At 51.4% G+C, this 25,077-nt stretch overlaps 1 protein-coding gene across 1 annotated transcript; it reads right to left on the reverse strand.

Moving 5' to 3' along the window:
• Positions 1–1,278: 1,278 nt before the first annotated feature.
• On the reverse strand, positions 1,279–9,209 carry LOC136527511 (BTB/POZ domain-containing protein POB1-like). The gene is made up of 6 exons (XM_066520267.1): positions 8,772–9,209; positions 6,626–6,751; positions 3,160–3,278; positions 3,007–3,070; positions 2,429–2,708; positions 1,279–2,347 (listed from the first exon to the last, which is right to left on the reverse strand). Exons 1-6 carry the CDS (start codon positions 8,980–8,982, stop codon positions 1,537–1,539), a joined length of 1,611 nt encoding a protein of 536 aa, XP_066376364.1. The 5' UTR covers positions 8,983–9,209; the 3' UTR covers positions 1,279–1,536.
• Between the last annotated feature and the right edge of the window lie 15,868 nt (positions 9,210–25,077).

The following is a 25,077-nucleotide window of genomic DNA, read 5'->3' on the forward strand; positions in this document are numbered from 1 at the left end:
CAGGGAACAAGCCGTCCTACACATTATGACGTGCTGCGAGATGACAACTAGTTCACTGCAGATGCTATGCAGTCTCTCTCACATATAACTTATGCTACTTGTTAGCATGCCCTTCGCTGCCATCTTGTTTTTTGCTTTTTTGCTAAACTCATTTGTCTGACGGGTCTGTATTTTCTTTTCTTTCAGGTATTCAAGCTGCTCTCGCTGCGTGTCAATCGGTATGTCCTCGGGTGTCATTGAGAACTTTAGTTATGTATTTTCCAGTGCAAAACATTGCTATGGATTTTTTGTATTTCTTAAAACTACAGAGTTCTGTTTAATATACATAACATACTTGCTGATACTAATTCTTAAACTAGAAGAATAGTGAGCAATATCTTCTCAAGTACATGGAGCTGAAGATTCCCAATACTTCAAAACTGCTCAGATCAAACTCTAGAGTTGGCTCAATCTACCAATTTAGGTGGCGAGCACGAGCTCTCCAAAGGCAAACCTCCAAGGCTCAAGTTATCCCGGTAAGAAGGGCAAAAGGTTGGAAGAGAAGCACATGGTTTAGTAAAATGGCATAGCTTAGTTGGAATCTTATCTATCACAAGTATTGTGATTTCAGGTACTTCTTCATGAGAAACCTTGTTGCTTGTTCTTATTATCTAAGAATGGATGACAAGGCTCACAATTATATATTTTCCTGTCTTAAAAAAAATTGTACCACAGAGATCGCCACAGCTGGCGTCCATGGTTGTACTGTCGTTTGCAATAATAATATCATTGACAGGCACTAATATTTACATATATACTCGAACTGTGTGCTAGATAGTATGGAGATGCGGCGGAACTTATTCGTGAATTTATTAGCGCACGAAAGAAATAGATATCGAAGATTTCTTCATGCCGATATAAAACATTATCTTATCCGTATCACAAAAAGATCTATACAGTAGAGTTTTGTGAGCCTACGAATTTCATGAACTTTGCTTTTCAAATTTGAATTAAATACTACTTTAATGTTAGTATTTCAGTATTATCTTATCGTGCGATCCGTATATTTTTAATACAAAAGTTTAGCTATCTCGTAGCAACGCACAGGCACGAACCTAATTCTTCTATAAATACAACAATAGTCAAATATACCAATCAACAAAAGAAAACCGATTCGAAGCATCTTCCGCCGTTCAACGAATAAGTTAAGGTCATGTTTGGATTGCAGGAAAAAATTCCTCTGTAAAATTGAACTGATTCCTACGTTCCAAATAAGCACCACCTATTACTTAGCCAGGATTGCCCATCCAACATAAAATTTGATTAGCTGAATCACTTTTCACTGTTAGTGAGTACAGAGCATGACATGATCCTCCTCAGGTGCAAAAACAACTAAACAAGAGAGAATTCAGTTCTCGTTTTCAAATTGTCTATTTAAGTGCATCAGTAAAAAGTAAAAACAGCACGCACAGAAGATTTCATTTTCTACACTGCAGATCATCATTGCATGGATTTGGACACCGCGGTGCAAACGCAGTTAGTATTACACAGCTGCGTCTAGGGTTGTTTTATGGTCAGCTCAGCTCTTAGATGCAATACCCCGCCAATGAAGAAGAGACTGTCATCAGCCATGAATGATGGCCACGGGATCGCAAAGAGATTCCGGTACCCAACCGCCTTGCCGCCAGTGAAGGTATAGTAGCCCTTATATTTGCTGACAAACTCACCTGACGGCCTTGTCCTTGCAGCAAACTCATAATCCACGGTAACACTTGTCGACCCTTTCTCTTGCATCCCTAGGAAGAGACCAAAACAATAGAATGCACTTTGCTGGTCCATGTTGCAGTGTGCTGAGAGGAAGAAGCCCTGTCCAGCTAGATGGAAAGCTTGTGAGTATATCCGTCCGGATGGAAAAAGTCGGCTGCACTCCTCACGCTTCAGGTCCAAGTATGCTATGCACTGCGGATATGGTCTATCAAACTCTACAACCTTAAGCGGACGATATTTGTAAGCTCGCTCAGCATATTTCCTACATGTCATCACATCTGCTGCAAGGGCACGCTGCCTATGTGGTGCATCAGCTTTGTAAAGAAGTGCCTCTGTGACACATTTAGTCGCCTGCTCATGATCCAGATCACTGCAAGCAAGAACCTTCCGCAACTTCCTGCAGGTCATATGGCAGAACCGAACAAGGGGCAGCAAGCGTGTGCCCAAGATCTCACGTCTTTCCTCCAATTTTGGGTATTGAGCACGTGCCCACTTTATCACAAAGTCGTAGATAGCATCCTCTGATGCGACCTGAAGGTCATTACTCCATAGGATGGCTTCAATTCCAGCAAGAGGAATGTTCATTGCTTCATCTTGGAACCTGAAAATGGGAATCATTTTTTAATGGCTATGTCTCTTCCATGATTTAACTTCTAGCTCTATTTGACAAGAGATTACTCACTTGGTCAAATCCTTGTATTTATTGGCAAGGAATTCCTTGGCAGTGTCTGTCAGTGGCTGAACTGCAGCAGCCATTGAAATGCTTGAGGGTAGATCCAGATAGAGCAGTGCAGACTCTGTGGTCATAGGCAAACTTCTAAGCAATTGACTGCAGTGCCGCATACAGGAAACGACCTCAAATTTGTCAGCGACCATCAATATATCCAGCAGGGCAGTTGGCTGGTTTGTCGTCAACTTGCCACTATACATAAAGCTTAGAAGCTCCATAAGCGCATTTTCCTCTGTTCAGAGTAGAAATACAATGAGTCAAAAGTTCAAACTGTTAACAAGAAAACATTTAACAAAGATACACTCCCTTGTTCTTATGGACCTAAACTTTTGAGACAAGGAAAAATGGCTAATGTAGAACAAGGACAAAACAAGGTAGCAAATGAAAATTAGGAAGTGCAAATCTCATTCAAACTGATCATTTCTGTACTACCATCATTTCAGTAACAATAGCACAATGTAGACAAGGCAGTACTTATGTACTCCTATTTGTTAGAACATTCAAGCATACTGCAATAGCTCCCACATTACCTGAAGCAGTTACTCTAAGAGTTGCATGCCTCTGATCGGATTCTTTCATTCCATTTGAAAAAAGCTAAAAAGAATGAAACAAATGTTGTGAGCTAGTTAATTATACCACAATACAGTGCATTATCAGCACAATCCAGAAAAAAAAATAGATACCTTGTAAAAGAAAGGGCTCTTTGCAGCTAGAATTGCAGAGCTGATGTAGATAGACTTTACTCTCAAAACCTGAGTACACTCCATACTCCAGGATGAGTCGCTGCTTTCTTCATCCTCTCCTGGCAAAGAAAAGATCCAATTATAAAATATGAAATGAACCAATCACTGATATGACAAAAGAAAACGGTGCGCTGCATCATCACATGATAGCTAAGGGTCCGTTTGGATATTGGCATTGAATTGGGTCAACGGAACTGGGTTTTCCAGATCAATGAAAACTCGACCTGCAGAGGAAAGACCGCCCCCACGGCATTGCAACAACAACAACAAAGCCTTTAAGTCCCAAACAAGGTGGGGTAGGCTAGAGTTGAAACCCAGCAGACGCCATCAAGGTTCAGGCACGTGAATAGCTGTTTTCCAAGCACTCCTATCTAAGGCTAAGTCTTTAGGTATATTCCATCCTTTCAAGTCTCCTTTTATTGCCTCTACCCAAATCAACTTCGGTCTTCCTCTGCCTCTCTTCACGTTACTATCCTGGCTTAGGATTCCACTACGCACCGGTGCCTCTGGAGGTCTCCGTTGGACATGTCCAAACCATCTCAACAGGTGTTGGACAGGCTTTTCTTCAATTGGTGCTACCCCTAATCTATCACGTATATCATCGTTCCGAACTCGATCCCTTCTTGTATGACCGCAAATCCAACGCAACATACGCATTTCCGCGACACTTATCTATTGAACATGTCTTTTTGTAGGACAACATTCTACACCATACAACATAGCAGGTCTAATCGCCGTCCTATAAAACTTGCCTTTTAGCTTCTGTGGTACCTTTTGTCACATAGGACACCAGATGCTTTGCGCCACTTCATCCACCCTGCTTTGATTCTATGGCTAACATCTTCATCAATATCCCCATCTCTCTATATCATTGATCCTAAATATCGAAAGGTATCCTTCCTAGGCACTACTTTTCCAAACTAATATCTTCCTCCTCCCGAGTAGTAGTACCGAAGTCACATCTCATATACTCAGTTTTAGTTCTACTGAGTCTAAAACCTTTGGACTCCAAAGTCTCCCGCTATAACTCCAGTTTCTGATTCACTCATGTCCGGCTTTCATCAACTAGCACTACATTGTCCGTGAAAAGGGCAAGGAGCTCCCACGGCATTGCATTACGAAGAAACTTCTCGCACGCAGGCTAAGAAACACCCCCGAAGTCCAACTGTCCTGGACGTGCCAACTCAGGAACACAGCCGATGATGGGTGTTTTTCAACCCAAGACTGTTTAAATTTGCTCCCATTAGGCTACAGACATGTTCGCGGTTTCCAAATCAAGGACATGCTGAAATGGTATTGGACTGTGATTATGTTTCTAGGAGTTTTGATATCTTAAATTGGTCCCTGGGAAATAAGAATGCCCATCCAAACATCATCTTCCCCCTGACCGGCGAGCCCCACGGCCTCCACACCTCGGTGACCTCCACCGCTTCCACGCAGCTCAATGTGAGACACTTTGCTGCCACCAAGCACAGTCAAGGAGGGTAAGGCAGTGACAGACTCGCAAGCAACCCTGTGGGGGTCCAGGGTCCTTGGCTGCTAGTGACAGCGTGCAGGCAGCAGTATTGATTCCAGCCAATGCTGAACTTTGTAGGTCCAAATTGAAGCGTGTTGTTTGTTGCTGTGAGAATACCATGTGGAATTGTGGGTCAAATTCCAAAGCATCCAAACACATGGTATCGAAGATATACAATTCTAGTTTCCCAATTCCAAGCTCAATACCAACATCCAAATGGGTGTAAAGAGTTAACTGTTAAGATACTTAAGACTATAAGTTACTCAGCTTGCAACATCCATATCTTAGAAAAATGCAAAGTGGGTATTAAGCTTCCATGGGATAAGCAAATTGGGAACATATGTTGAATCATTACCATAACATTGAGCACAGGGAAAAAAAATGTAGGTTTGCTTCTTCAAGTACTCTGAGGAAGCCATATCTCCCCAAGGATATTAATTCCAGAGAAGTTACTCTTAGCTATCTCCTACCACTCGTGGAGTCAGAGCTGCTTGTTGTTATTGTGACAAGCTCGGCGATGATGACACACGATGGGCTCCGTTTTTTATGGGTTGGCGCTGTATGTTTGCAGGATACTCAGGGTTGTTGTCTGGGCTGTCGTGCCTAGGTTTCTTTGCCAGTTTTCCTCCTAATAAACTGTGCTGCTGTAAGTTTTTTTGGCCCAGATTTCCTATAAACCGGGTCAAGTCTCTTCTTCTTAAGTGAATTGCAGGAGCTCCTTGCCCTCTTCGAAGAAGTTTCTTCAAAAAAAACTCACAACATATTTCACAGAAGTATAGCTTGTATACACATCAGTTCTAAGTACCAACCAAGACATTGAGGTTTCATGAACAAAGCACATAAGCCTGAGCTTAATCTCTAGTACAATTGTGCTATTTAAATAACTAATTTTCAGGAGTGTTCCAGTAAATTGGCACATAACTCCTTTGAAGTGGGTTCTGTTAAATTTGTGCCTTGGAAGAGAATTTGGAAAACTCAGGCCCTTTGAAATGTAGGATTTTTGTGGCTAGCCATTCTAAACTGCTGCTGGACAGCCAGCAGATTGGCTATAAGCAGGGGTCACCTCATCCAGCATCCTGCCCATTATATGATCAAGCATCTGAAAACATTCAACACATTCTGGTTTCCTGCATGGTTGCAAGAGAAGTTTGGTCTGCTACCTAACATAAGCTAGGCCTACAAGATTTGGTTCCTGACCAAGGCACAGCTACTTTCTCTGCCTGGTAGTGCCTGACAATGAAACAGGTGGAGAAGCAGCATAAGGCCTGTACACTTTCATCATCTTAGTGGCCTGGGAGCTATGGAATCATCTTAAGGATTGTGTTTTCAATGGAGCTTCTCCGATCTCTAATTTGGTCAGGAGAGCTGTAAAGGAGGAGGGTACCCTATGGTGTACAGCTGAAGACCTCTTAAATCTTTTTTGAACCATGTTGCCTCAATACTGTAGGCCATTTCCTTCTATAGTTCAGTGGCGCGCCTGTGCTTTGTATTTCACATTTGGTGTGTGTGTTTTATGTTGTGTAAGTTTGTTCTTGGAGTGCTGTACATAGGTTTATTTCCCTTTAATTCTCTGTTAATGTAATGACACATGGTTCCCAGCGCCTACATGAAAAAGAGAATTGATGTGTTTTCTACCAGCAGTTAGTTCAGGCCAACATATCTGACAACTCCAATACAACTGAACAAGTTCACCAATACATTGTGCCACAAGACAATAATAAACTTGACAAGAAAATACCATCAGCACTAATAATAGTTAGCAGGCCCTGAATATTGCAAACATGGTAAAATGGTAAGGATTTTATTGAGTGTATGCAGGTTCATTTTCCTGAACCCAAAAACCTGAATTATTTGAACAACATAATTGAAAAAAAAATAAATTGCACTAACCATCTGGCTCAATATCAGGTGGAGTTTCTTCTATCATAGCTACAGGCTCGTTGCCTTCCTCGTAGGCATCACATTCTTCAGCTTCAACTTTGCAAATTCCTGGATCTGGCATGTATTTTCCAGATTCTGGGTACATAAAACAGTAGTGCAAAAGTTATACGCAAAATAAATTTGATAGTTGAAGATCATGCAGAACTACGAAGACATAAGATGTGAACAAACTGCAAATCACAGCAAATAGTGAAAAGAAAATGAGATAGTAAATTGCCAAGGCACGATCAGCACAAAAATATATCACTAATATAGGGTCCGTATCCTTGTCAGTTGCCTGATATTTGGCTATGGGCTATGGCTTCAGTCACATTTTCTGTGCCTTGGATCGATCGAACAGCCCAGATATACGCGCCCTTGACACTCTCTCCCTTCCTTATCTTCTTCCTCCCTCCTTTCCTCTTCCTCATTCCCAGCCGATGCCCGACACGAAGTGCCGTCCCTACACCTCCCCTCCCCACCTAGCTCTGGCAGGCACACCTCTGCAGCTTTGACAATAACCCCTCCTGGCATTGCTCCTCCCTCAGCATCTACTTCATCAGGTCCATGAGCTCCCCAGTGACCACTGGCTTTGTAGCCCCAAGCGCGATGCTGCTTCCACCACTGCCAATGCTAACCGATTGAAGCTTGATGCCCTCGCCGCCTCCACCACCCAACCGCTGTCCTCCACTGTTAGGCTAGTGTGCTCCACGGTGACCCCTCTAAGCCCAGTGACCTCAAGTAAGCCCCCAAACCCTAAACCCAAACTACATCACCAATTCAATTTTCTAGTATAAATTTCGGCCAGTGATGGATAGGCAAGAAATTGGTCAAGAGGAGTAAAACTTATTTTATAATAATTTACAACTTTGCTGTGTTAATGAGTGAGCTCATTTTCTCGAGAGAAAAATGCCAAAGACACATATTGTCTCCTCCTATTTCCCTGAGAAACTATCATTCGTTTTCACGTCCTGTTTGTCTGTCCTTGTACACTTCTAATTTTCCTTTTTATTTCCATATCCATAGCACAAACAAGAAAAATACATGCATAAATATTGTGCATTATAATGCAACACGTAACAGGTAAAACTACTCATAAGCACATTTTACAAATACAATTTTGCTAATGTAACTGTTGGAATTGAACAGGTTCTCTTACATCATATAGGAAAAATTCAAGTGTGATCTCCAGATATACATAAATTTCTAGAAATAGGTTTCACAATTATAGAGCATGCCCATGACAAAATAATAGATATTGAAGTGCACTTTTTGACTCAATCAAGCTATTGGAACACCATGTGCGTGGCTAAAGAATAAATAAGGACAGCATGTTACTCATTGAAGAGTATTTCATTTTTGTCAACAGACCACAATTTCCTCAATGAACAAAATATCACAAAATTACAAAAACATCCATACTTCTTAGCGTCAAAAATGTATTGAGGAGTGCAAAGGTATGATCACCTAATGGCTGTCTAAGCAGCAGCATCCAAAGAGATTACATCTCCAATTTGCAACCCTTGTTCAATCGCACATGCTGGCTGAGTTGCAGTGTGCATGTTGTTCATACGTCCATTGATTATGTAAATCATATTATAGGCATTGATCAAGGTAGGGCATACAAATAATTAGTTTGCACATACCAAATGCAAAGATGAATGAGATCGTACTAATACAGCAGAACAGATCACCCACAGCCGAATCGTGTCAATTGCTATGGTGCTTAACTATCCCCACTAAATTCTACCCCTTATTAGCCATTTCATTGGCAACAGATTGCTTATTAAATGATAATCTGAATTGCCACTGCGCCAACTCAAAGGATTAAAAAAGAGAACGATAGGCATATTTCACAGCCTCGATTAAAAGTAAAAGTGCCTTCACAATACTTAAGGCCGAAGGCTTTACCACCTAAAGCCCGAGCATACGGTAAGGTCAAATCAAATCACCTCAAAAGGTAAGCAGCTTCCTATTCCTTTTTCCCCCACCCAACGCATGGAATAATTCAATTCAAACAACCAACCACTGCCTTTTCCCAGTTTCAAATCCACAGCCAATTCGCAAATTCCAGAGAAGAGGAAAAAAATTGAGATAATCAGAAATACTCGCTCACCTTTGCCGCGTCGGAGCTCCTCCCGTCGCCGCTTGCGGTGGCGCGCCCAGTCGGCAAGCGACGAGCACCCCTCGCCGGCGGCGCCCTTGGCCCCTAGGGCGTCATCCCCAGCGACGATCTCGATCCGCAACACCCGGTCGGAGAAGTTGACCGAGTTGAAGGCGAACTCAAAGCTTGGCCCCCCACTTGCCCGCGAGAAGTCCGGGTCCATCCCCGCCTCCTCGAACCAACCAACCACGCGCGTCCCCACGCCTCGCCTCGCCTCACCTCACCTCTGAAGTACAGCCGCCTCAGGAGCCATTGACAGGGTAGACGGAGGCCCCGACTCTAAACCTAGCAAGGCTTCGAAAAGGAAACCACGATGCGGGAGCGAGCGAGGTGTGAGGGGCCTGAGGCGAGGGGAGGAGACGAAGTGACGAACAAGAGCACGGGAAGCGGAGACGTGGAGGGGCAGCGTCGTGATATAGAGAAATATGGGGATGTAAATGTAATTACTGCCTGAAGAAAAAGGACAGCTGAACAAGGCGAAGTAAATTCGTACCCTCCAGTGGGGGCAAGTGGATAAATACACTTCACGCCGGGCGTGCCCAGGACCCCAAGGTGGGTCCCAGCTGTTACGGTATGGACGGGCCCGCGTGTCGGTGGACGGGTAGATGGGAACGTAGGATGGGTGTTGATGGGGCGTGCCCAGGACCCCAAGGTGGGTCCCAGCTGTTACGGTATGGACGGGCCCGCGTGTCGGTGGACGGGTAGATGGGAACGTAGGATGGGTGTTGATGGGCGATGGATTTAGCGTTCGCAACCTCTTGCTTGCGCTGATGTCTTTGGATTATTTTTTTATTCATCGACGAAAAACAAAAAGGAAATCAATTTGTTGGTTCGTTGGCTGGCTGTGCTGACGTTCAGGCCGGACGTTGAACGGTAGGCTCATTCATTCTCTTCCTATTTTGAAATGTTGAACTGGAGCTTTTTTAGTCCGAGGGTTTTGCACTTCCAGGTTCCAGGATCATATAACTAACAAATGTATCAGATCGAACGCATGTAGTTGTTTGAGTGATGTGGCTCGATATTTATATAATGATCACGTTATTAAATGCACACGATTCTAATTTATTTAAGCATAGGGCATTGAGTCCAGATATCAGACGAGACAAGGAGAAACACAAGGATATTATGAAAAATAAAAAGAAACGAAAAGAAGAATCATTTCAGCTCTTTAATACTTATAAGCAAACGTGCTCGTGCATTGTAATAGAAGAAAAAGCTATTAGACATTCACTAGTATAGTGCTCGTGCTGAAGCCACGGCTTCATTTCCAAATGACTATATTTTTTTTTGTAGTTCAACTTTCACACAATTATATATGACCATGTATATAATCCAGAAAATACTTATGCATAATAAGGCATAATAATAAAGTTATCAACACTGCACACCTGCAGTGTGGCTCAACACTATATATAACTTATGCAGTGTTGTATTTCTCACTCAGTAAAATACATACCGTAGCGTTAGCACGGGCACACTATTATATTTCCCAAACACCGTAACATAATTACATACTAAGACTCGGCTTGTATCATGGTTCTCTAGGCATTTTCGAGCACTCTAATCTTCGTTCAGTATCTGTCTTTATTGTCACTTTCTTTATGTCCAATGTCCTTGTTTTCATAGACAGCACCTTCAACCTGAAACACAAATATGAATGTGATTTAGATAATTTTATATAGACAATTATAATAACATTCTGAGCAGAAACTGAAATTTGCAGTGAAGACATTCTAAATAAAAGTAAAATTTCCATGGAGAATATTTGATGGCTAAGACTGCACTCCATACTTGCTTCAGGCAGAAACCATAGCAGACCTGCAACAGCATCTGGTCGCGAACTGCCTTAAATTTCAGAAAAGATTGTCCTATAGCAGGATATCACAATCCCCTTAGTGCATCTAAGATTCTATCAGGAAAAATGCATATCCAGTCTAGTTTTTGTGAAACGACAATTTGTATACCTCCAAAAAATTCAATTATTCTAAGCTAACCTGCAAACTCCAAATTCATGAAAACTGGAACATGGTTAATTACCCAATAGCAATTATATATGGTTTGACATCCGCTGACACATAAACACCAATACAACATGCCTCAACGCTAAACTGGTCACCTTCCTACTCACTGTCAAGAACCTCATTAAACTGATCAACCGACTGCTCACCTAGCAGATATAAGTTAAACCATAACTTCTTTACACTGTAGAAATTGAATTCTCCGGAGCTTGACGTGGAAACCATGAGCATTTCACAGAGCCTATAATGCACAGATAGCAATCAAATCAATCTTGGTCGATTCCTTCCAAATATTTTAATTTTTTTCACAGATCAACAACAACAAAGCTCTAAGATGATATACATGTACTTAAATAGTGTATCTGAATTCCATAGAGAAAGGGTAGCATAAATAGAGTTACTTATATTGTTTATGCATAGCCAAGCGTTCTAAGAAAGTGAACAAGAGGAATTTCAGAACAAACCTATATACCACTGATCATTGCTCTTTTCTGATGAATGAAACGAGAAAAGAATCAGTGCCTTTACTAAGCTGACCTATGTCTGGACTATGGGGGATTAACAAGTACAAAGTACAAACATAGATTATAATAATGGGCAAAAGTGATACTTGCCACTTCTTTTGCCCTTGTTTGACTGTTGCTCCCTTCTCCCTTTTTAAGTTGCATGTTGCTTCTGTTTGGTCAGGGACAATGCATTGCTAAGATAAGATGTCAATCTATGAAATTCCAGAGAAGACAAGAATGACTCTTTGTTTTTTTAGAACAGGAAAGCATGGAACTTAGTAATTTGTACAAAGAAAAGCATGATGGATACATGCATGATATGATAAAGTATCTGCATCTCTGACGGACTGCTTCACCTATGCACATGATGAACCTGAGGTAGCTGAGCAGGGCTCTGCGTGCTCCACGTTGTAATACCCTAAAATTTGCTACTTTGAAAATGTAGTTAAATTGAGTTAATTTTTGAAATTTTGTGCTCATGAAATATAAGAAAAAGATTATTTTTCATTATATTAAAATTCATCATAAGGAGTAGCGACATGGTTGTGCATACATGTCACTGCATTTGATTTATTGATTGAGTGGTTTGAATCAAGACTCAAAATGATTTGAATTACCTAGGAAATAAATTTGAAAATGGCTTTGAAATAAAACAAAAGAAAATTGAAGATAAAAGCATTTAAAAAGTTATAAAAATTTATTTTTGAAAACTTACCAAAATTTCTCATTTTTATTGAAAAGTATATTTGAAATAATATTTGAATTTGGTTTTGGGTTCAAGATTCAATTGAATTCAAAACCTATTTGAAAAAAAAAATATTAGGAAAAACAATTTGGAAAAAAAGAGAGGAAGCCTTCCCCTACTCAATCTGGCCCGCGGCCTGCTCCCTCTCGGCCTTACCTCTTTCCGCAGCCCATCTCTCTCTTCCTCCGCATGGGCCTGTTGCTTCCGGCCCAAGCGCGCCCCCTCCTCTCCTTCCCTCTTTGGCGCCGGCCCAGCAACCACGGCAACCGAGGCCTAGCAGCGTCGCTCCCATCTCGCTGGCCCGTTTTCTCCTCACCCTTTCCTCGTGGCCTAGCCGAAGGCCAGCGCACCCCGTGCTCCCTCTTTTCTCTGGCTGGCAACCTGTCCCCGCCGAGTAAGTCACCGACAGGTGGGCCCGCATTGTCAAGGTCATCCCCCTCCTCCAGCTCGTGTTCGACATGGACTCTGCTCCGTCGTCGGGAGTCCAACTCCGCCTCCGCTCCCGTCTCCTTGCCTTGGCTTGCGCCTCAAGCTACCGAGCCCAAATAAATAGCGCCCGAGCTGCTCCGCTCTCGTCTAGCTCTATCCCAAACCCTAATCGCCGCAGCAGCCGCAGCTGCACACGTCGCATGCCGTCGGAGATCCACCGTCATGGGACTCGCTGCTCCGCCGCTCCTCCACTGTCGCAACTCCCTTGCTGAGCTTCTACGAGAGGTAAGAGAGCTTCGGGTACCCTTCTTGGCCTCTCCCTCGCTTTCTACCACCGGTGCGGTAGCGCCGATGTTTTTCCAGTGAGCTCGAGCCATCCCGTCGAGCATCGCATCACCCTCGAGCCGTCGTCGCCGCCCTAGCCCCCTCCATCGTGTTCTCCTTCTTCTCCTCTTGCTTCTCAAGTTTTTCCTGAGCCAAACGGTGACCGAAACGCTTAGAACGAGGAGCGTCAGCGACCTCCTCTGTTTTTTCGACCATGCGTCGCCGCCTGGACTCGCCGCCGGTCACTCTTTCCCCTCTTGATCTAATCTCCACTGTCCAGTCCAAATCCAACGGCCGACAGAGCCGGTTACCCCTTCACCATGGCCTTTTGTAGAAAACCCCCTCCATATTTTTAAGTATAAACCCGTCGTCCCTAGTTTCTTTCAAAAGAGCCCCTATCTTTCTTCAAAACAGGATCCATAGGTGTCGGTGCTTTGGAACCAGGGGTCCCTCAACCAACGAGTGAATTTGTGCTGCGTGCCCCTAATCCCGGATGGTGATGCAAAGAGACACAAGGTTTATACTGGTTCAGGCAATCGAGGCCCTACGTCCAGTCCGAGAGATCGATCTTGTATTCCTCGCACCGGAGTGCTCGTAGTAGGGGGTTACAAGCTAGGTGAGAGAGGGAGCTAGCCCCAGGTCTCGGCGTGGGTGGTGCGGGCTGCTTGAGGCGTTGTTCCCAAGCAGCGTAGGAGTGCGAAGTTCTATCGGTGTGTTCCTTTTTCTCCCCCCTAGAAATGGCCCCGGTCCCTCCCTTTTATACTCTAAGGGAGGACCGGGAACGTACATAGGTTGCTACATAGCGCTTCTGCAAATGGGGTGTCGTGTCCGAGCCCTGTAGGCGGCCACTGTTGTTGTGGTATGGTCGATGGAGTGGCTCCGTCCTTGTCGTGCAAAAGTGACACGCCGATCATACTCGATCTTGTGCGTCGTGGGGCTCCAGTACAGCTTGATGCAGGACATGGCGGGCGACGTGCTGGTCACCGTGTAATGACGTCATAGGGAGCAGCGGCTCTGCAGATGCCGAGGCCGAGCCATCGTGGGGGGCTTGGCGGTCATGGACCCTTAGGCTGCCGAGCCCGTGAAGCAAACTGCCGAGGCCTTGGGGGAGTTATTGGCCCTGGGTACTGATTCCGAGGCCACAGTAGCCCAGACGTGGCTCCCCACGCTGCGTTGTCCTCGGAGCAGGAGTTGGCAGTACAATGAGGTATGGGTGTCAACCATGTACATGGTGGTTAGCACAGTGACGGGTAACCCCTGCCCAGTCCAAGGGACGTGCAGGTCATTGCGTGATGACGTCGTAGGGGGCCGTGGTTCTGTAGGTGCCGAGGCCAAGCCATCGCGGGGGGCTTTGGCGGACATGGGTCCCCAGGCTGTCGAGCCCCTGAAGCAAACTGCCGAGGCCTTGGAGGGAATTATTGGTCCTGGGTACTGATTCCGAGGCCACAGTAGCCCAGACGTGGCTTCCCACGCTGCGTTGTCCTCGGAGCAGGAGTTGGCAGCACAGTGAGGCATGGGCGTCAACCCATGTGCACGGTGGATAGTACAGTGGCGGGTAACCCCTGCCCAGTCCTGCCTCCTGTCCCATCGGCCATTCTGCTGTACTGTGCCGAGCATGCCGTTGTCGTCAGGGGCAGCAGTTGGCTGAGTTGATGCGACACGACGTTTTGTCGGAGGGACGGGAGAAGGAAGAGGCAGCGGAGTGCTGTCGAGCCTGCCTTGCGCGAGACGGAGGGTCGGTGGCCCGGCCGAGGCCTTTGGCGGGGAATCGCTCGGGGTCAGTAGTGAGGGGGCCTCGGGTGAATCGGAGAATCGGCCGAGGCCCGCGGTGATGGGCCTCGGGCGAGTCGGAGAATCGGCCGAGGCCCTTGGAGCCTCGGGCGAGTCGGAGAATCGGCCGAGGCCGGCAGCGTTTAGCTAGTTTCGATCTTTACGAAGTCTAAGCAGTTGTTTTTTGGGTCTTGCTTAGGGTACCCCTTCTCGCGGTACCCGATAGTAGCCCCCGAGCCTTGGGGGGAGTGGAGGCACTCCCCCCGAGGTTCCGACGAGAATTGGCTCTTGATAGTTCCTGTCGGGATGGTGTTTTGTATTTGAGGTTTCGGTGGGTGCGCGCGAGCGCACCCGCCGGGTGTAGCCCCCGAGGCCCTGGAGGAGTGATTTCACTTCTTCAGGGGCTTTTTTCTCTTTCGAGTGAGGTGTTTTCGTCGTGTTTGCCGGGCCCGTGGGCGCGAGTTCGGATCGCGGGGCCTCGACGATGTCGCGGAAAGAGCCCCTTAGCCTCCGCCTGGAGCGAGAGGGCCGTCAGGGGTTCTCCCGGCTTTTTGTACGACCCTCGTGCTTCCTTTTCGCTCGGAAGGAGGGGTGGAAGATGCCATGCTACCCTCGGTGGGCGCGAGCGATGGCATTTCCGGTGAGCTGTTATCGGGTAAGTCCGAGTGGAGGCCCGTACCCCGTTCGCTGGGGGTCGGCTAGCGGTCCGGAGACGCGCTCCAAGAATACCGGCGGGTTTCTCTAGTGGGTGCCGAGGCCGTTCGCTGGGCCTCGGTGGCTCGGTGCCTCCCTACGGTGGGATCCCATTCAGAGACCTCCCCGTCGGTCTCGGACACGACCCGGGGCGCGCCTATACAGGCTCGCCCGTGGTCGTCCCTGACTCCTTTATCCTGGGGCGGCTATCGAAACCCCTGGGGGCCCAGTCTTCGAACCCCTGGACCATAACGGGCTTGGGTCGCTTTGTCTTTATCTTGGGTGCAGGAAGAGCCCCCGAGCCTCTGCACAGAGCGAGAGGGCGGTCAGGGGTCCCCCTGACTTTTTTTTGTTCGTCCCCCGCACGTCCTTTTCGTTCGGACGGGGGGGCTGTTTGCCGAGCCCACTCGTGTGCGAGCTTGAGCCGCTGGGTCTCGGCAAAGTTGCAGGAGGAACCCCCGAGTCTCTCACACGGGGCGAGAGAGCGGTCAGAGGTCCCCCTGGCTTTTGGTTCGCCCCTCGCGCATGAGGGTCTGTCTGCCGAGCCCCCCTCGGGTGCGAGGCTAGGTCGCGGGGTCTCGGCGTCTTTTGCAGAAGGAGCTCCCTAGCCTCTGCACAGGGCGAGAGGACCGTCAGGAGTTCTTCTGGCTTTTTGAACGACCCTCGCGCTTCCTTTTCGCTCGGAAGGAGGGTTTGTTTTGCCGAGCCCCCTCGTGTGCGAGTCTAAGCCGCTGGGCCTCGGCAATGTTTTGCAGGAAGGGTCCCTTAGCCTCTGCGCGGGGCAAGAGGGCCGTCAGGGATTCTCCTGACTTTTCATTCGACCCTCGCGCTTCCTTTTCGCTCGAAAGGAGGGGTGGAAGATGCCGTGCTACCCTCGGTGGGCGTGAGCGACGACATTTCTGGTGAGCTGTTATCGGGTAAGTCCAAGTGGAGGCCCGTACCCCGTTCGCTGGGGGTCGGCTAGCGGTCCGGAGACGCGCTCCAAGAATACCGGCGGGTTTCTCTAGTGGGTGCCGAGGCCGTTCGCTAGGCCTCGGTGGCTCGGTGCCTCCCTACGGTGGGATCCCATTCAGAGACCTCCCCGCCGGTCTCGGACACGACCCGGGGCGCGCCTGTACAGGCTCGCCCGTGGTCGTCCCTGACTCCTTTATCCTGGGGCGGCTGTCGAAACCCCTGGGGGCCCAGTCTTCGAACCCCTGGACCGTAATGGGCTTGGGTCGCTTTGTCTTTATCTTGGGTGCAGGAAGAGCCCCGAGCCTCTGCATGGAGCGAGAGGGCAGTCAGGGGTCCCCCTGACTTTTTTTTGTTCGTCCCCCGCACGTCCTTTTCGTTCGGACGGGGGGGCTGTTTGCCGAGCCCACTCGTGTGCGAGCTTGAGCCGCTGGGTCTCGGCAAAGTTGCAGGAGGAACCCCCGAGTCTCTCGCACGGGGCAAGAGAGCGGTCAGAGGCCTCGGCGCTCAAGGTGAACGTTAGCTCCTCCGCCCATCAGGCAGCGGAGGCGCAGGCTGGCGTGCAGCGTGGCGCGGCATCGGGCGAGGCCGTTTCGGAGGAGGTAGCTACCCAGGGAAAGGGTGTCAAGGCGGCCGTGGAGCGAGCGGAGGAGGGGGAGCCCACGCCTCGCGATGTTGTGGGTCTTGGGGCGGTGGACGCCGGGGCCATCGAGGTAGAGATGGCGGAGGCCAGAGCCCCCGGGTCCGTCGAGACCGAGGCGATGGAGGTGGAGGCGGAGCAAATTTTGGCGCCGCCCCTGGTTCAGACAATCTCGTCTGATGATTCTTCCCGAGGGAAGGAGGCGGCGGACGTCGAGGCGGCCAGTGCCACGGAGCAGCCAGTCCCAGATCCTGCCGAGGGGAGTTCGGCCCTTGCCCCGCTACGGCCCGAGCCCCATGGGTGGAACTTCCCACGTGTTTTCTGGCGGGACCAGGCTGATCCCGAGGGGGAGCCTGTGTTCGCCCTTGAAGACATCGCAGAGGGGGGGCGTTGGGATACCCTCGAGGAGTACCGCCAATTGGCAGTGCGGTCGTTGCAGATAGCGATGACTGTTATGGAAGGGGACTTGCCTGGTGTCACTCGGGTAAGTACTTTCGTGTCTCATGCCGAGTTGTCCTCGCAGTGTTTGACGTGCGTTTTTTACCTCTTTAGGAGCTCGAGACCCGGTCCCTTAGGAAATCGGTGTTCCTACGGAGGGAGAGGGGTGTCTGGGACCAGCTCCGGCGGCAGAGGGGCCTGCTTGCCGATGCCCAGGGGCTTTTGTCGGCGTGGAGTGCGGAAGTGGAGGACCTCCGCCTTCGTTGTGCTGACCTTCAGGCCGAGCTGGTCACGGCTAAGGGCCAGGCTGCCCCTCTGGTGGCGAAGATCAAGGAACTGGAGGAGGAGCGAGACTCCTTCAGGTCTCGGGCCCAAGAAGCAACGGCCTCTGCAAAGGCCACAGCCGGGCAGCTGGGTGCGGAGCAGAGTGAGCATCAGGCGACAAAAGTCGCCCTGGCAGAGGCTACCAAGGTGGCCGAGGCCTCTCGAGTCGAGGTCTTAGCCTGGAAGAACAAGGCCGAGGGTAAGTTCCGCTGGACCGTGTTCCTCATTCATTTGTTCCGGTTCGCGTTTGACTCCTGCCCCTTCGTTGCGACGTAGATCTGGAGAAAGAGGCTTCCCAGGCGGCTGAGGCCTCCGTCGCAGCGCAAGCGGCGCTGGATGTTGAGGTCCGGGAGCACGAGGCGCTGTGCAGCGCTGTTCATACCGCCTGCGAGGCCCTGGACATCGAGGAGGTCCAATCAGCCAGCTCCCTTGGGAGCCGCCTGATTGCATTGAGCGGCCGCGTCCACGAGAGGCTCCTGGGGGCGTTGCACACGGGTGTCAAGCGTGCCCTGGCCGTCATCTCCTCGCACTACGCCATCAACCTCGAGGCTGTCAGCGACGGCTACGTGCTGCCAGAAGATGACGACGAGGTGGATGCGGAGGTCGTGAAGCTGTTGGAGGCGGCCGAGGCACCTGGCACAGCGCTGGCCCGTCTATTTGAGGAAGTGGTGGTCCCTCCCGCGCCGGCCGCCGGTCCTTGAGCTTTGATCTGGGCCAAAAGGGGTCGTGTAACCGGATTGGGTTAGTTGTCATATCGTGACGTCTTTGTGGCCGTCGAGGCCTGTAAAGTATTTGCGTACGTGCGTCTTTTAATCGTTTTCTGTTCTACTTCCGAGCATGTGCCCTCTGTCTCGATCTTGGGAACCCGCAAAGAAATCCCTCGGGACCTAAGCCGTCCTTCGGCGAAGGGTGGTGAGGGAGCTGCCGTAGCCCAAAGGCGTAGGCCGTTCTCACATCTCGACCGGCCCTTTGTCCTCCAGACAAACTTTTGGTCTTTGGGTTTCTTGTGAGGGTCCCGTCGGAGCGCGAGAGAGTTTGGCGTAGAAATTTTTTGAAAGACCATTAACAAACGGTATTCGAGACTTAGGGGGGTTTTTAGGGGGTTCCCCCTTTTTAGCCCCCGAGGGGGGCTCGGCTTTGCAGAGGCAGAGCCGAGTCTCCCTTATAGCGCTATTGTGACGTCGAGCCCCCATTGATAGACAAGCTCTCTGCATAGAACTTCCTCGGAGCCTACGCTGTCCTTTGGGTGAAAAGGTGGTGAGGGAGCTGCCGTAGCCCAGAGGCGTGGGTCGTTCTCATGGCTCGGCCAGTCTTTTCGCCTTTGAGACGATCGTGCGGTCCTTAGGTTCTATACAATCGACTTGTCTATAAGGGGGGTTCCTCGAAAGATTATAACAACTAAGAACGCTTCTTTATTGTATTTCGAGAAACAATGTAAACAACGTTTGGAAATTTAAGGGTAGAAACAACGTAGCTGTTCTATGTTCCAAGCGTTTGTGAAGATTTCGCCCTTCTCGTTGGCCAACTTGTAGGTCCCGGGCTTCAGCACTTGAGCGATGATGTACGGCCCTTCCCAGGGTGGGGTCAGCTTGTGGCGGCCCTTGTTGCTCTGCCTCCGTCTCAGCACCAGGTCGCCCACCTTCAGGTCTCGTCTTTGGACGCGCCGGGCTTGGTAGCGTCGTAGGGCTTGCTGGTACCTGGCTGAGTGTAGCAGCGCGACGTCTCGGGCTTCCTCCAGTTGGTCGAGGGCGTCTTCGCGGGCAGTGCGATTGCTTTGCTCGTTGTACGCCTGTAGCCTCGGGGAACCGTATTCTAAGTCAGTGGGGAGGATGGCCTCGGCTCCATAGACCAGGAAGAACGGTGTGAATCCCGTGGCTCGGCTCGGGGTATTCCTTAGGCTCCAGATGACTGATGGGAGTTCGGCAAGCCATTTCTTGCCAAACTTCTTCAACCGATTGAATATCCTTGGCTTAAGGCCTTGTAGGATCATGCCGTTGGCATGCTCTACTTGGCCATTCGTCCTTGGGTGCCCTACGGCCGACCAGGCCACCCGAGTGTGGTGGTCGTCGCAGAAAGTTAGGAATTTGCGACCGGTGAATTGTGTCCCATTGTCGGTGATGATGGTGTTAGGAACCCCGAACCTGTGGATGATATCCGTAAAGAACAGCACCGCTTGCTCGGATTTGATCTGAGCGATCGGACGAGTCTCGATCCATTTGGAGAATTTGTCGATAGCTACCAGCAGATGGGTATAGCCCCCGGGTGCCTTCTGCAGAGGCCCAACCATGTCCAGCCCCCATACAGCGTATGGCCATGTGATGGGGATGGTTTGGAGGGCTTGGGTCGGGAGGTGCGTCTGTCGAGCGTAGTACTGGCATCCCTCGTAGGAGCGTACTAGCCTCGTGGCATCTGCCACCGCCGTCGGCCAATAGAAACCTTGGCGGAAGGCATTACCCACGAGCGCCCGAGGCGCCGCGTGGTGCCCGCAGACTCCCGCGTGCAAGTCCCAAAGTAAGGATTGGCTAGCCTCGGCGGTGATGCATCGTTGGAGAATTCCGGATGGGCTACGCCTATACAACTCGCCGTCGCAGAGGACGTAAGTCTTGGCGCGTCGCGCAAGCCGCCGAGCTTCGGTTCTGTCAGCAGGAAGCTCTCCTCGAACGAGGCGATCAAGGAAAGGGACTCGCCAGTCCGTTCCTTGATCGGCCTCGGGAGGCTCTGCGTTAATTGCCATGGCCTCGGGCCCGGCCGGCGAGGTCTCGGTGGCAGAGGGGGTCTCGGGCCCTGCGGTGGGCTCGGCTGACGGGCCCTCTTCCGTCGCCGAGGCGTAGTCGACAGATGGCTTGTGGAGGTCTCTGGCGAAGACGTTCGGGGGGAACCAGGGTCCGTGCCGTCGCCATCTTTGCTAGTTCGTCCGGCGCCTTGTTGAACTTTTGTGCAACGTGGTTGAGTTCGAGACCGTCGAACTTGTTCTCCAGGCGACGTACTATCACGTAGTACGCCTTCATTTTGGGGTCATGGCAGCTTGACTCTTTCATCACCTGATCGACGACGAGCTACGAATCCCCCCGTACGTCGAGACGTCGCACTCCAAGTTCGATGGCGATTTGCAGGCCGTTGACGAGGGCCTCGTATTCGGCGACATTGTTGGAGGCGGCGAAGTGAAGCCGGATCATGTAGCGCATGTGTACTCCGAGGGGCAAGACCAGGAGCAGGCCCGCGCCAGCCCCAGCTTTCATCAGAGATCCGTCGAAGTACATGGTCCAGCATTCTAATTGGATCTGAACGGGTGGCAGCTGTGTGTCGGTCCATTCGGCTACAAAGTCGGACAGGACCTGTGATTTGATCGCCTTCCGAGGCACGAAAGATAAGGTTTCCCCCATGAGTTCGACAGCCCACTTGGCTATTCTACCCGAGGCCTCCCGGTTTTGGATTATCTCTCCCAGAGGGAAAGACGACACCACAGTCACCGGGTGGGATTCGAAGTAGTGACGCAGCTTGCGTCTAGCCAAGACTACGGTGTAAACCAGCTTCTGGATGTGGGGGTAACACGTCTTAGTCTCGGAGAGCACTTCGCTGATGAAGTAAACAGGTCATTGGACGGGTAGAGCGTGTCCTTTCTCCTGCCTCTCGACTACTATGGCCGCGCTGACCACTTGGGTCGTTGCAGTGACGTAGAGTAAGAGGTGCTCGCCCTCGGTGGGTGGCACCAGGATGGGGGGGTGGTGAGCAGTGCTTTGAGCTTGGCGAGGGCTTCTTCGGCCTCGGTGGTCCAAGAAAAGCGCTCGGACTTTCTCAAGAGGCGGTACAGGGGCAGGCCTTTTTCGCCGAGGCGCGAGATGAAGCGGCTTAGGGCCGCAAGGCATCCCATGACCCTCTGCACCCCTTTGAGGTCCTGGATCGGGCCCATGTTGGTCACGGCCGTGACCTTCTCTGGGTTAGCCTCGATCCCACGTTCCGAGACTATGAATCCTAAGAGCATGCCTCGGGGAACCCTGAAGACACACTTCTCGGGGTTGAGCTTGATGCCCTTCTCTCTGAGACATGTGAAGGCAATCTCCAAATCGCCGACGAGATCCTCGGCCTTCCTAGACTTGACTACGATGTCATCTACGTAGGCCTCAACGGTTCGTCCGATGTGTTCACCAAAGACTTGGATCATGCACCGTTGGTAAGTAGCCCCTGCGTTTCTGAGGCCGAACGGCATGGTTATGTAGCAGTACATGCCGAATGGAGTGATGAAAGAAGTCGCGAGCTGGTCGGACTCTTTCATCTTGATTTGGTGGTAACCGGAATACGCATCAAGGAAGGAGAGGGTTTCGCACCCTGCAGTGGAGTCGACGATTTGGTCGATTCGTGGTAGTGGGAATGGGACTTTCGGGCACGCTTTATTTAGACCAGTGTAGTCCACGCACATCCTCCACTTGCCACTTTTCTTCCTGACTAACACAGGGTTAGCCAACCACTCTAGATGGAATACTTCCTTGATGAACCCGGCTACCATGAGCTTCTGCACTTCTTCGCCGATGGCCCTGCGCTTCTCCTCGTCAAATCGGCGTAGGCGCTGCTTTGCCGGCCTGGAGCCTGCCCGGATATCTAAGGCGTGCTCGGCGACCTCCCTGGGTATGCCCGGCATGTCCGAGGGACTCCATGCAAACATATCGACGTTCGCACGGAGAAAGTCAACGAGCACGGCCTCCTATTTGCTGTCGAGGGTGGCGCCGATCTTTAGTTCTCGGCCGTCGGGGACGATGGATTCAACGGGGACGGGCTTGACAGCCTCCACGGGCTCGAAGGTCCCGGCGCGCCGCTTGGCGTCGGGAACCTCGCCACCAAGCTGGACGAGATCGGCGATGAGGGTCTCAGCCTCCACGATGGCTTCGGCGTACTCGATGCACTCGACGTCGCAGTCGTATGCATGTTCGTACGTTGACTCGACGGTGATGATGCCGTTGGGGCCTGGCATCTTGAGCTTGAGGTAGGTGTAGTTGGGGATCGCCATGAACCTGGCGTAGCACGGGCACCCCAAGATGGCGTGGTAAGCCCCCTTGAATTCAACCACCTCGAAGGTGAGGACCTCCTTGCGGTAGTTGGAGGGAGTGCCGAAGCAGATGGGTAAGTCGATGCGCCCGAGGGGTCGCGTGCGCTTTCCTGGCACGATGCCGTGGAAGGGCGCGGAACCGCCTCGGAGCCGCGATTGGTCGAGCTCCAGGAGCTCCAGAGTGTTGACGTAGAGGATGTTGAGGCCGCTGCCTCCGTCCATGAGCACTTTGGTAAGTCGGGTGTTGCCGACGATCGGGTCGATGACGAGCGGGTACCGCCCGGGGTTTGGAACATAATCGGGGTGGTCATCCCGGTCAAAGGTGATTGCCTCCCGAGACCAGTCGAGGTACCGAGGGGTGGCTACCTTGACCGAGAAAACCTCCCGGCGTTCCCTCTTTCGCTGGCGCGCCGAGAGGCATGCCGAGGGTCCGCCAAAGATCATGAAAGCGTTGCGTACCTCGGGGAACCCGTTGTCCTTGTCCTCGTTCCGACCGCCGGGGCCCTTCTGCTTAGCGTCATCGTCGGGGAGCCCGAGCCTGGCGTAGTAGCGCCGGAGCATGGTGCACTCCTCGAGGGCATGCTTCACCGGACCTTGATGGTAAGGGCAGGGCTTCTTCAGCATGTCGTCAAATAGCCCGGGGCCACGGGGGCCACGAGGATTCCTGCGATCCGTCGTGGTGACATGGACGGCCTCGAGAACTTCCTGCTTCCCTGGGCGACCCTTCTTCTTTTTCTTAGGGAGGTGGGGGGCTGAGGCCTTGGGGGCCTCTTCCCTCCGCTTCCCCTTGGGATCGGTGTTGGGGAAGATGGCTCCGACGGCCTCTTCCCCTGAGGCGAAGCTGGTGGCGATGTCGAGGAGCGCGACAGCAGAGCGCGGGACGTTGCGTCCTAACTCTCGGACCAAGTCCCGACAAGTGGTGCCGGAGAGGAAAGCCTGGACGATCTCCGAGTCGCCGATGCTGGGTAGCTCGGTGCACTGTTTGGAGAAGCGCCGGATGAAGTCTCAGAGAGACTCGTCTGGCTTCTGGCGGTAGCTTTTTAGATCCTAGGAATTCCCAGGGCGTACGTATGTGCCCTGGAAGTTCCCGACGAAGATCCTAACCAAGTCGCGCCAGTCGTGGATTTGCGAGGGAGGGAGATGCTCGAGCCAGGCTCGTGCCAAGTCCGACAAGAGCAGAGGGAGATTGCGGATGATGAGCAGGTCATCGTCCACGCCACCTAGCTAGCAGGTCAGGCGGTAATCAGCGAGCCAGAGTTCCGGGTTGGTCTCGCCGCTGTATTTCGCGAGGTTGGCCGGCTGTCGGAACCGGGCGGGGAAAGGAGCAACACGGATGGCCCTGCTGAAGACCCGAGGTCCTGGCGGCTCAGGGGAAGGACTGCGGTCCTCACCGCTATCGTAGCGACCGCCTCGGTGTGGGTGGTAGCCCCGGGCGGCTCCGTCGTCGTGGCGCCGTCGCCTGCCAACTACCTCGTGGTCGCCCTGTGCCTCGCGTTGGTCCCTAAGTCGGTCGCGCACCGAGGGGGCCCTGTTGACCGTTGGCGCGCGAGCGTCCTCGGGACGGACCGAGGCAATCTGGCCCCGGCGAGGCTGCGCTGTGGGTTGCTCCAAGGTGCCTCCGTGTCAGCGGGAGGCGGAACTTTCGGCCTGCTGCACCGCTGCGGTCTCGAGGAGATCGCGGAGCTCTCCGCGGACCCGTCGCCCCTCGGTGGTGGAGGGCTCGAGCATCGCTCGGACCAGCATCGCAGCTGCTGCGACATTCTGGCTAGCGCGATTAAAGATTGGGGGTGGCTCTCCCCCCTCGTCGTCGTTGATGCGGTGATGGACGTCGCGGGCCCTCCCCCGGGCCCCTCCACCCTCACCGCGCCCTTGCTGCTCCTACTCGAGAGTGTCCCGAAGCTGTTGCAGAAGGAGTCAGTCTTGTTCGACCTTGTTTCGAAGCTCGCGGAGCTGCTCCAGGTCTGGGCGTCGATGCCCCCCACGAACGGGATTCTCGTTCCGTGCCGCCGGGGCCTCGAGACGCGGAGGTGTGGCGTCGCCCGCCCCTGCCCGGGGTGGGGAATGGTTGCCTGTCCTTTCGTCCTCTTCACCCGCCCTTGGCATCCCGAGCCCGACGTGGAAGCACTCACGAGATGGATCGTAAGTCCCTTCGTCGTCAGAGTCGGAGTAGCCGAGGCAGTAGTCGCTTGCGGCCAAGAATTGGCGCAAAGCCCCAGGGTTGTGGAGTTCGGAGAAATCCACCCTGGGCCATGCCTCGTCCTCGTCCGAGGGGTCGGAGCGGGTGCTCAGGTCGAGAGCGAAGCGCTGGCGGCATTCCGAAGGGTGCTCGTGAGTGGCAGCGTATGCGTAGGCGTAAGAGGCGGCGGCATTTCTCAACCC

This window comes from Miscanthus floridulus, chromosome 19, assembly GCF_019320115.1.
Source record: "Miscanthus floridulus cultivar M001 chromosome 19, ASM1932011v1, whole genome shotgun sequence".
Taxonomy (NCBI): Eukaryota; Viridiplantae; Streptophyta; class Magnoliopsida; order Poales; family Poaceae; genus Miscanthus; species Miscanthus floridulus.

Coding starts and splice junctions, on each gene's coding strand:
- LOC136527511 (XM_066520267.1), bottom strand. CDS start 8,982: ATGGACCCGGACTTCTCGCGGGCAAGTGGGGGGCCAAGCTTTGAGTTC. Junction 6,752..8,771: donor GGAGCTCCGACGCGGCAAAG/GTGAGCGAGTAT, acceptor TTATGTACCCAG/AATCTGGAAAATACATGCCA. Junction 2,709..3,006: donor TCTTAGAGTAACTGCTTCAG/GTAATGTGGGAG, acceptor TACTCTGAACAG/AGGAAAATGCGCTTATGGAG.